Source organism: Polypterus senegalus, chromosome 2 (genome assembly GCF_016835505.1).
Source record: "Polypterus senegalus isolate Bchr_013 chromosome 2, ASM1683550v1, whole genome shotgun sequence".
Taxonomy (NCBI): domain Eukaryota; kingdom Metazoa; phylum Chordata; class Cladistia; order Polypteriformes; family Polypteridae; genus Polypterus; species Polypterus senegalus.
In genome coordinates, this window is record NC_053155.1 from 197,882,160 (window position 1) to 197,895,113 (window position 12,954).

Here is a 12,954-nt window from a genome sequence, read left to right on the forward strand (position 1 = left end):
TGGGATAGTATGTATACATTACAAGTACTATAAATTTACAGCGGCTGTTACAGACGCAAATCAAATGTATGTTTTTATTGTGTAATGTTAACAATAAGCTCACTACTCAATATATATACTCAGTAAATATATGAGGCCGTCAGGATCGAACCCAGGACTTTTGATTACAATTCAGCAATTCTTACTACTGCGCTACGGAAGTTGTTGCATCATCCTTTGAACCTTTTGTGAAAGTGTTTATTTAATCTTTAGACTTCAGGCTTCACACATTACATAGATTAGGTCTACATTTTGTCATTTATTACTAAAATATGAAAAATGTTTCTGTTTTAACTATGTGTTTACACAGATTATTGTAGAAACGGAACACACATGAAATGAATGTGTTCCAAATAACAATCTATTTCCATTCTAAAACTCCAGCATTTCACTCCCAGATAATGAAGGCTAGAACTGGGAGAACTTTGTACCAGTTCTGCAGTGCTGGGGGAATGGAATAGTATGCTGCTTGTCTTGATTGGCACATTTACAAGAAAAAAGACGCTGTCAGAAAGGTGCGAAGGGATTAAAGGTGGGCCAGATTTATGAGTTTTTTTTGTGGGTTTTGGTAATTTTTTATTTTTTTTTTTGACTCTTCAATTCCACCCGGGGGAGTAAATGCTAACATTACTCCGTTATTGTCTGCTTTTTTTTTTTTTTATTACTATTTAATTTAATATTGCTTCTTTGTATCAGTATACTGCTGCTGGATTATGTGAATTTCCCCTTGGGATTAATAAAGTATCTATCTATCTATCTATCTAATTCTAGTGTTAACCTAACTTTCTGTTAGCCTCCTTAATGGCCTCTCTATACTGTCTAGATATTGATAGTGATGGCTAGGTCTTTCTCATAACTGGTACTTTCAAATTTCTGACTTCTCATTGTTTTTTCAAATGTAAGATTTCTACTTCCTACATTTAATACATTAAGTTTATTTGCATTAAATTATATCAGGAACAAATTCCCCCACCCCCCCAGTATTCTGTCCAAGTCCCTCTGTGATAAATAATTCTACTGATTCTTGTCTTTCATCCTTCCTGGCTTGGTATTATCTACAAACTTAACCAGCCTATTGTGTATGATTGTTCACATCATTTATACATATTAAAAATGGCTGTGGCCCTAGTGGTGGTTCCTTAACACTAGAATTACCTGAGCCTACGAAAAAAAACTCATAGACCGGCCCATCTTAAATCCGTTCGCACCTCTCCACCAGCGTCTTTTGTCCTCTAAATGTGCCGATAAAGACAAGCTGCAGGCAGCCAGCTATTCCTTCCCCCCACCTTAAGTAACAGCACCAGCATAAATTGACATCCAATCTGACGCTGTTCATTTTCAAATAATATTGCATTAGTGCGATGATGTTTTCACATATATTGTCTCTTTCTTTCAGATGTGTAATAGAAACCACAACATAGAGATGATTGCATATAAATATATGAAGTTAATGCTCTGTGCTGTTCTTTCCTCTACATGTCCTGGAGTACAAAAGAAATAGCATACAGCAACATGTGGGGACTGGCAAGATCGGGGGAAAAAAAACACCCGGTCACTGATTACAAACCACAAGATGTTATGCGAATGATTATGAATAATGTTGCATTGGTGCCACAAGGTTTTCCTTTTTTTTTTGACATCATAGGCCATAAGGTGCATACTAATTCAGCATTAGCAGGAACACTCAATAAAACTGAATAAAAAAAAAATCAAATGAAGGTGAGATACGATGAAGGCAGATTCACCAGCATTTGTGTGTCAGCTTTAATCCCTCCAGATGAGAGAATGTCCAGTTCCATTGTCTCAAAACACCACTCACATCTCCAGTTATTCCCAGTGTCAAATAAAAACTAACAGCATCAGATCCCTAGTATGTATCATGATCGTGATTTAGAGAGAATAAAAGTGAAAAAAAAAAACACTAACTTTTACAAGTCCTATAAATGTACACCATGGGTTACAGATGCAAACCAAGTGTATGTGTGTACTGTATAATATTAAAAATAAGAGCAGCTCACTACTGAAAATGATCAAGTATAGTTGTGAGTCGGGATCAAACCGGGGACTCTTGATTACAAGTCAGCAAATCTTACCGCTGCACCACGGAAGCTGTTGTCTTTTCCTTGAACCTTTTGTGAAAGTGTTCACGTGATCTTTGGACTTCAGGCTTCATACATTCTATAGTTTATGCCTACGTTTGTCATTTACTACTAAAATATGAAAAACGTTTCTGTTTTAAAAATGTGTTTGCACAGATTTCTGTAGAAATGGAACACACATGAAATGCGTGTGTTCCAAATAACGATCTATTATTTCCACTCTAAAACTCCACTTCACTCCTATATAATCAATCAAGGCATGAGCTGGGAGAAGTTTGTGCACTTTCTAAGTCGATGGGGGGATGGAATAGCCGGCAGCTTGTCTTTATCGGCACATTTAGAGGACAAAAGACGCTGACGGAGAGGTGCAAACGGATTCAAGGTGGGCCGGATCTATGAGTTTTTTTGTAGACTCCAGTAATTCTAGTGTTAAGTGACACATCATTTCATACATAGTTCTGATAAGGTTTCTTATAAAATGAGCCCTTGCTTCCTATACTTAAACCAAATCTATAGGCAATTATATACCACACCCCAAAATCCCATTTCATTTTTATTTCTAGTCTCTAAAGTGGGATCTTATCAAACGCCTTCTGCCAGTCAAAGTGAATAATATCACATGTGCTTCTTTGATTGTATCATTTTGTTATTTTCACATGGAATTCCAGCAAATTAGTAAAACCCATGTTTAGTGATGAAGTATTGAGTAATTCTGAAGGCAATTTCAGTATGACTTAACATGATTTGCTCCACTTTGTGTATAATAGTTGGCTATTAATTTGTCTTAAAAACTGTAACAATGTTTTAGTAATGCTGTGTTGTCATTTGTAAGCAGTTAAATTATAATGTTTTTAAATTTCAGGATTAAAAGTCTTATTGCAATAGAAATGAAGGATGGGGGAGGTGGTGTGGCACAAACAGAACAGGCAGAAAGAAGTGAGACCAGCACGTCACTATGTCTGATAGAATATGTAGCAAGGAGGCAAGGATCAAAAATACTGTGTCGTCTTTTAGTCTAATTTTCCCATCTGTTATAGTTTTTAAAGTAAGGATAAATAAAAAGCTTAAGGTGAAAAATCAGGTACTCTAATGAAGTAGAGAAACAGAGAAATAGAAGCATTTTTCTAACCGTTCAAATAAAACATGTTGAAGTATTGTTCATTTTAGGCATTTTAAAATTAAATAAATTTTTTTTTTTTTTTAAGGTACTGCTTGTTGAGGACGCTAAAGCAGTGCCAAATGTTGAAGGAAGCTTTAACTGCTGCAGGGAAAGAAATGGCGTGGCATGGGAGAGCAAAAGATGAGACAGCACATTATTGTAGCATCTGTGAGGTAAGATCATTTTAATTACAACTGAAAGTCGATTTACCACTTATTTAACATTGTTAGACTTCATCTTCATAAATAAGTTTTATTATTAATGTGGTTTTATTTGAAATTTTAACAAAAATAACCACACTGTCTTTTTATGAGGATATTTATGCTTCATGGCATTCATATTTATTCTTAATGGGTAATACATGAAAATGTTACACATTCTCAAATTTTTTTTAATTCTATTTATTTATTTATATATAACAGGTGGAGGTCTTCAATCTGCTTTTTGTCACTAATGAGAGCAATTCTCGAAAGACTTACATAGTGCATTGTCAGGACTGTGCGCGTAAAGGCAATGCAAATCTGGACAATTTTGTGGTGCTAGAACAGTACAAGATGGAGGAATTGATGTATGTCTATGACTTGTTCACAATAGTAAGTAAATTTTAATATGTAAATGTCTTAGTTTATCTTAATGAATACAGCATATCTGTGGCATTAAAGTGGGGAAGTTTTTTGGTTTTTTTTAACAAAAAAGTGAATTACAGTAACTTTTTCTTTCTAACATGTCATTAGCATATTTGTAATATATTGTTTATTGTACAGTGTCAGTTCTCACAAACTACTTGGAATCTTAAGAACTGAAGAGGTGCAAAGCAGACTATTAATTTTGCATGTTTTGTCTTTCATGGCTATTAGCATAATCTTCAATAAATTGTTAGCTGTACACACTGAGCAGATTTTTTGGCAGTGATTTTACTAATAGAATTTAAAATGTAATTGAAAGAGGAAGATGATTACTAGGGCCGCTTATGAAATATCAATTTGGCAACATACTATAAGTAAACCTTTGGCAATATGGGAATTGATCCAGTCAATCAATTGACTGTATTTCACAAATACTTTGTGAAATCAACTTCCAACTGCAACAGTTAGGGTTAGAACAACCCACTTCCAGCTCTCTTCCAGCCACAGCACAGGAGAGATGCAGGGTGGCTCTTGATCTACTTCTACATTCATGGGTAACAAAAAAAAATAATTTGTTTCTCCTCCCATCCTCCAACGAAATATGTGCCCAGAGTAAAAGGAACCTTGATTTTTAAAGTCTTCAAATGAAAAACACAGCCCTAGGTGGGTTACCAGTTCATTGCATATAGCACTTGGGGAAACAAATTCACTCAATTATTATGGACAAACATTTAAACTGCCTTGTAGATGGACTATGAGTTTTATCTGCAGGCTTTTAGCAGCCTCAGAAAATAAGAATAGCTAAGAAATATTACAAACAAAAAACAAAGTAAGCATTTTCCTTGTATTATGAATGGAATGGTGTTTGAATGTTTTTTGTAATGGAAGGAGAAATCACAACATGAATATCTGTTCATGGATGGTAATTAAACTAAGTAACTCTCTGGCGCTATGTAAAACACTTTCCTTTGAGAGAAGTTTTAAACTACAACTAAATTATTTCAGAAATCCATTTATAGTATTGCCAATCAAAAAGTTAAGAAGATGCTGTTCCCAGTGCATGTTGGTATTATCTATAATCCCTCTGTACAGATTAGTTTGTACTTCAACCACAATAAGGACATCATATTTAAGATTTCCCTTTGTTTTACTGACTTTAGTGCCACTAATGCACAATTTTAGCTAACTCCGCCAATAGACTCTTGCCCGAAAAGGTACAAGTAGTTGTAGTGAAAAATTCAGAGCCCATTGTACTTTGTGCACATGATCATTTTTTCTGATTGCAGTGCTATTTTTTAATGTTTTAAATATACTTTTAAAAACAGTAATATTGATTGTCATGAGTTCAGTGCAGTCACATATTTGGTCAGTGCAGTATGATTTTTGATGATACATGATTCACTAAATGAATGACTTCATGAATAAATGATTATCCAAAGTAGTCTTGTTAAGCCAGGCATATAATATATGCAACCCCAATTCCAAAATAGTTGGGACACTATATAAAATGTAAATAAAAGCAGAATGCAATGATTTGCAAATTGATTTCAGCACCGCTTCATAGAAGTGATGTTTTGGTTTCCTATTAGTTTATTTCTGCTGTCTAGATTGTTTGTTACACATCTACTTTACTTTAACCTTGGCAACTATCTTGGTGACTCCTCTAAGATGAGGTAAAAGCCTTATGTGCCTAGGCTTAAAACAACATTAATTAACCCTTTAGTTACATTCAACTCTTACCCTTATGTTTAATATACTACACTATACTACTTAATAAACATAAGTATATACTTGCTTTAAACTATTAAATTATATCAGGCATTAATTAAAAATATTGATTAAAATCCTATTTAATGCCGTAACGCCCCTACTTTGAGCTCCACCTTTATGAAGCATTGGTTTGGTTTAGAAATGTGACACTCGGTGAGCCGTCTAATTATTTCCACCCAGTTTTAAACAAAATTCACTCATGGTTGTCTCCAGGTGTATATATTATACATCTGGCTTTAGCAAGACTTAAGGCAAGAGAGGCTTCTTTCAACAGCCAATTCCGAGTTCTTCCAGCAAAGACTGGCACAATACTTGACAATTTTGTATTTATTTAATGGTTAATCAGGAGCAGTTAAAAGTGATGTATCTGAATTCAGATTGTGTAATGTCTCCTGTAAACACACCTGTTTATGTAGGCCAGTTCAAATGAGAACTGCAAATAAATTTTGAATGAAAGCATTAAATAGGCAAGGACATTTTTTTTTGTGTGAGGGGTTCTTTACATTACAAACAGAGCCATTCATGTAGTCAACAGCCATGTGCAATTAAATATCAAAATATACTATTATTACATTGGTTCATTTCAGTATTTAAATATTTAATCTGTTATGCACATTTATTTAAATTATCCATATATTAATATGTATCCTAATAAAATATCCTTTTCTTTTTTAGGCTCCTCCATTGCCTTCACCCTCATCTTGACATTAATATTTATTGTTTTATGGACAATAAACAATGAAACATTTCTGATATTCAGGAAGTGACCCAGTTCTGCACCACTGGTATCTGTAGCTATCCCATAAGGCTGCTGGCTGAAAGCTGTGTGTCTATGCAACCTTCCTAGTGCGGAGTGTCAACCATCTGGAGAGGAGTAGGTGCTGCTCCTATTCCAGGACTATTTATAGCTGTTTCAGCTGTACTTAAACAAGAAAACTAAACTTTAAAAAAAAAAAAAAAAATTACTTGTTTTGTATATGTAAATATCTGTCACAACTGGCAACATCACACAAAGACTACTGACTTGACAACCTTCCTCTTTTGTATTGCTCTGTTATTGGGCTGATTGGTTCCTTTATCTTTTTCTTTTCTTTTTTTCCTTCGAAGTTTCCCTAAGACAACTGAGTACTAGCATAGCTGGTCTTTTGTATGTTAGATAGAAATTTTAAGTCTCTTTGGGCAACAAAATATAAAATTTTGTAATGTGAGAAGTTAGGTGAATATAATTTTTTACTGCTTTTTTGTTTTATCTGTCATTTTTATTTTATTTTAATTTTTTGTTTTTTTGGAAACCGTTTCTCTCTGGTTTCTTAGGTTAAAGAAAAAATTAACAGCCAAGTCACAAAGATAAATGGGTTGCACATAGACTAAGAAATAAAATTCAATTTTGTGATTTTTTTTTTTTTTTGTTTCTAATCTTGATGTAAATTTACACTATTTATAAATACATATTTATTGCTTGAAAATATTTGTGGATGGAATGCTGTTATTTTCTCCAGAGTACCTGCCATTAAATTTTATGGAGTTTTGTTATTTTAAACACTACTCCAATTACGTTTTCTATATAAATAAAACTGCTTAGCATTGTACAGAAACTTACATTAAAATTGTTTTATTGTTTGAAAAATGTTTTATCTATTGTTAAATTTTAGCCTCTTTACCAAAAAAAAACAATATGTGACTGGTACTGTATGCACAGGTGAAAGCAGATATTGTTTGAGTGTGTGCGTGTGTGCGCGTGTGTGAATACAAATATATATATATATATATATATATATATATATATATATATATATATATATATATATATATACAGTATATGTGTATGTGGAAAAACAGTTTACAACACAGAACACATTCAAATGTAACAATCTAGTGCTCTATAAACTTTAGTTGAAATAAAGAGTTTGTAATAAAGTGTTTGATATTTTTGATTTTGAAGCTATAATTTTTGCCATCTACAGGAAAGCAGAAATAAAGTGTGTGTAAATGATATATTGATAGATTTTAAATTTAGTAATAAACTGTTTACAATTTTATAATATACCTGTATGATGAACTTCAGTGATGTTCTCTTCCTTCTTTGGCAATCAAGACAAGATTGCATTCTTTGACTCTGTGCTTTGCAGAAGCCTTTACAAAACACTTCGGAGTGCATTAAGGAAATTGTTTAGACAACAAATGGGATTCACATTACAAAAACAGTCAGGTTTTGGAGTTATTTTAAATGTGTTATTGATATATCAGTTTTTCCAAATTAAATTTAGCTTGTGTCTTCATTTATTTTATGCAGTTAATTGTTTTTATATAAAGCATAACTTTCAATATTCAGAATATTTTGTAATCAAGAAAGCATGTTGTTGATGACTTTTGGGTCTTAACATTAATCAGCCAAAGATTATTATACATAAGTTACAAATCTTTTCTTGTAAATTTGCATATATTGTTCAATCATGTGAAGCTTTTTGAAAGATATGTGTAAACCAGTTGCAATTGTGATATTCTAGGTCTCACAGTATCTATTTTTAAGCATGTAATTGGGTAATTGTCTTTGAAGGAATCAGACATTTTTGGCATTGCTTGTATAAAATCTGCCAGGTGCCTTCAGTTGAACAGAGACACCCCAGAATTAGCAGTTTCATGCCAATGTGCAAGTATATACCTCATTTTGAGTTGTCACATTTACATACCTAATGAGAAAACTTGCTTGAAACAAAAAAAAAATTACATTTCCAGCTGTTCTACCTACAAAGACAACATTTTTATATAGCAGATTAATGCATCTTTGTTATGAATCATATATGAACTAAATATGTTTAATCTTTTATAACTTAATCCTGTGCTTAACCTTATTGCACGTATGCTGCTACTATATTTTGTATGTAAATGAGCTGTGAAAGAAAGGTTAGACATGATAAATTTGCACAAAGTTTCAGGGTTATGTTTTATGATAACCACTACTGTGCAGGCATGTTCCTGTAACTGGTCTGTCTCTTTGATGGAATGCTGTGCAGCCATATTTAGTTGGAAAAACATTATCAAAACTGCTTTGTGTCACAAAATATTTAAAGGTGTGCAACAAGCAGTTATAAATTAGTGGGAATTAATTTAGATACACAATAATACTTTGAAAATAGATTGACCTCTGCATATGAGCAATTTCACTTGTAAACTAGTAGTCTGTAAACAAAGTAAATTTAAGTTGTTAAAAATGGACATAAATGGCTTAAATACAGGATGTTTTTCATCTGTATACGTTTAAGGTTACCCTTTTTCCCCAGTCTGTTTTATGTTTCAAGTAGTCCTACATATACCACTGAAAGCTTTGGTTGTTTTCACCATAATCATGCTTTCTTTGGCTTTCAGAAAAGCTGCCAATTGTCATTGGTGTTAGTGTGTTACTCAAGCTAGATAGATCATGGGCTAAGGCTGTTAAAAGTTATAGTATTTTCGGCCTCTTTACCCACAATTAAAGAAAATATTTGTGATTAAATAGAATAACCACAGTCATGACATGTTCCGTTACACAATTTAAATAAAGTTAGCCTAATATCTAAACCATTAAAATTGTGAAATCCTAAGCCCTTTACTAATGCAGATATATAGTTTAGGGGCTTTTTTCTCCCTTAAGTAGTTTGTAAAGGATAACAAGCAGGGTGTTTATTTAATCAATGGCATTCCTGTTAGTATTTGTACTGCTATATCATATAATTATTTCATGTCACACATTATGATGAAGTAATAGTCAAGACATACTGTGCCTGTATCCTTTTTATTGAAATATTTATGCACAATTCAAGGATGGAAAACATCCAAAATAAAGTTAAATTCATAAAGATGACCGCTCCTCTGAGAAGTAAAGGGGTTTGATCATGAGTGAGTGAAGGTTGGAAAATACATTTAAAAACTACTTTATATGATGTGTGCAAGTCTCCTACAGAATCTGTGGTGGTGTTTTTATTTTTCTCTTTTCATGTGGAGAGACAGCGGTCAGGTTTATGTCTGTTTAATTTGTAATGGGATGTCACCATACACTGAAAGCTTATAGAGCTTTCTGCAACTGTTACTAGCTTCACAGCAGTTACTTGGGCGTCACTGTTATAGTTTTGGTCAGAACATTTAGTTAATCAGGTAATCTTTTTTTTTTTTTTTTACTATTGTTTTGTTTGTTTATGGCTAAACAAGATGCAGGATACCTTTATTGTTACTGTACATACATAGAAGAGCTTAAAGTATTTTATTCAGGCTAGGGTTGGGATTTTGCATGGCCTTTTGTAAGGTGTTGGTATTTCAGATTCAGCAACACAATAGTATCTGCCCTACTCTTTTCATGTAAATAATAGCATTCAGTTTGTCATTAAAAAGAGAAGATATCTTTTTAATATTTTAATTCATTCTTGAAGTAAATATCCTGGCATTCTCATGCAGGCAGTGGAATTTTAAAGTGCTTACAGTAATTTTGATAGTACAGAAGTAAAGGCTCAGAGCGCTTCCTCAATTTTCCACCTCTAAATCTATAAAACCGAACATCATTCACATACAGGTTAGGTTAAATAGCAAAACATCTAATTTCAATGTAATTATCATAAAATCTTGATGATATCAATTTATATTTTAACAGATAAATAGAGGGTTAGCAGTGAAGGAAATGGAAGCAGACTTCAGTCAGCACCATGCATAGTTAAAATAAACTTTCAATAACAACAAAGTCACAGTTATGGAGATCAACATCAACTCTGGGCACTTTTAAGATTTCAAGGCCCCTGATGTGTTACTACCCATGGGCAGTAGTAGCAGTTTAGCTGTGGCAGAAACTTCACCACTTGGACACCAAGAAGGAACAGAATAGAGGAGAGTCAGTAACAGTTCACAAAGAGTGCCATACTCCTATTTTCCTCCAAATAACTAACAAACAGTTGAAATATTTATAAGCTAATGTGCAGTTTTGATTCAGGTATACTAGGCTAAAGTAGAGATTTCAGCCTGAAAATTGATGGGACATAAGTAACAAAAGGTGGGAGAGCATTCCACAGGGTTGGGGCCACATAGCCGAGAGAATGTGATCTCCTACCATAGTTTTATTAATTATTGGAATCTTTAGTAGCAGCTCAAAAATTGTGTAATAATTATATGATTTTAAAAGTCATTGAGAAAACTACTATTACCGCAGTAAAAGCCAAAATGAAGCGTTTCAAGCAAGTTAAAAAAAAAGTAAGGTAAAACTGAAGCTGCGAATCAGCCACTCGTACATCGTCACTTTTTGTCTTATGCAATTTTTTCAGATACCCATTTTCTAAAAATTAAATATTACCGGGGAAATGTTTGTGTGTTAAAGAACATTGTAGTTCTGTTTACCCAAAGCTCTGCAGCTACAGCATGCTTCATGGGATTCTGGCAAAAGCTTGACATGTTGAAATGATTCCACAGACAAAATATCTTTGTTTTAAAAACTTTAGTAAAATTTCAAAGTAAAACAGTTCACACAAAGATAGAGAAAAAATTGATATAGATAAGAAAAGTTCTTGTATAAGAAAAGTCCTGTTCAAAAGCTAATAAATCTTGTTTCATTTCTTTGTTTGCTTATACAGGTGGACCATTTCTAAATGGTCAGAAAACTGTATGCTTAACCCATTTTCATACTGTAAATGGGTCTTTCGGTCCCTGCTAGCACTGGGACCTATACTAAGCAACAACAACAACTGACTTAACACACTCTATCTCAGGTACAGCAAGAAAGTTCTATCTCAAATTAACTTACAGGGAGGTAAAAGACTATACAGTACCATATTCTAATAGCTTTTCTTATATAGGAGGCAAGCAAAGCACTATACGAATTTAACTTAAAGCATTAACTTTCCAAGATTGGCTGTTACATTTCAGGCCCGTCATTGTTTATACAGGAACAGAGACAATTGCTATATTATACTTCAGTAAGAGCCACAAACTGTACTTTACACTAACTATGGTTTTCAAATCACTAACAATAAAACTGCAAACAAACATTTAAGAATTTATTTCAAACTTTGGCTATAATTCGAAGCAGACACAGTTTATTCACAGGTCTGTCCAGTGTGCTGGTTTTTGTCTGCACACAAACTCTTCTGACTGCACCTTTGGTATCTAGTATTGTCTTGATGACTAAGAGTCAAGCAAACACTATGAATTTAACTTAAAGCATTAACTTTCTAAGATTGGCTCTTACAAACATATTAAATCATTTAATTTTCAGATAAAGGCTTATTTGCTTTGTCGGTCCTATAGGCCCATGCATTATTAAAGAATTATAACTAACATTTTAGTGATCATTGACAAAGAGTTGATTGAACCAAAGTGAGAATCTAAACAAGAAATAGAGTTTTTGAAGGAGGAATTGAAATGAGTGAAAGGCAATCAAATTACAGTAATGTGGCTGATTTAACAGTTAACACTCAATCATCAATTCTTCCACCATGGCAAAGAAAGCAGCATGGTAAGACAAAGTGATCTTTCTGCATCAGCAAGGTCATTCCCAATCTGAAGGAAATGGATCATGGTTAGGATGAGCAATGCAGTGGTCGGCCACAGAAACTTGAGTGCAGTACATCAAACTGACTTCCCTTTAAAATCAGAAGTCCAGCACTGCACTTGGCTCTGAAGTCACAAAAAGCAATGAAGCTGGGTACATTTCTGTCTACAGTCTGGAAAATCTTGTCAGAAGTGGCATTTTCATGTAATTGTTGCTGACAAAAAAAAAAAGTTCCTCTGAAGTGGAAATAAAGCCAACAGACTTCCTTATGCAGAAAAACACATCAATGCTTCTCCACTGCTGAATTCAAATTTGAAATTGTGGACACAAACAGCAGGCTTGTTGTCAATGGAACAGCATTACATTAGTGTTTGTAGGAGTTTCTCTGGAGGTTTGGGTTTACATTTCTGAAAATGGATTTGGAGAGCTGTTCCGAATTAATGGAAGTATAAACAGATTATCATCCATCACACAACACCATCAGTGAGGCATATGAATGGTCCCAACATTGTTCAAAGCTATAAAGAACAATCTTAAGCAAAAATGAAGAGCAAGGAGTTCTGCAGCAAATGGTAAGGCCTCCCCAGACTCTGAATTCTGCATCAACAAAGCTATCTCGGATAAACTAGTTGTTTCTGTTTGTAATCCATGTGGAACGCTTAGCAGAGTGATCCAGATGAAGATTTTTAATACCTTTTCAAACTGTTCACACTCGTAACTTTGTTGCTCCTAATCAACTGTCTAGTTTTCATGATT

General features: G+C 33.6%; 1 protein-coding gene across 6 annotated transcripts in view; it reads left to right on the forward strand.

The window, feature by feature from the left end:
* kdm6a (lysine (K)-specific demethylase 6A) overlaps positions 1 to 7,254 on the forward strand; it is a 548,877-nt gene extending 541,623 nt beyond the window's left edge. For all 6 annotated transcript variants that reach the window (XM_039745151.1, XM_039745155.1, XM_039745152.1 and 3 more), the window contains 3 exons: positions 3,344 to 3,470; positions 3,720 to 3,890; positions 6,369 to 7,254. In XM_039745151.1, the coding sequence (XP_039601085.1) occupies positions 3,344 to 3,470; positions 3,720 to 3,890; positions 6,369 to 6,398 (328 nt within the window). In that variant the 3' untranslated portion in view covers positions 6,399 to 7,254. The remainder of the gene's footprint in view (positions 1 to 3,343; positions 3,471 to 3,719; positions 3,891 to 6,368) is intronic.
* Positions 7,255 to 12,954: the final 5,700 nt, after the last annotated feature.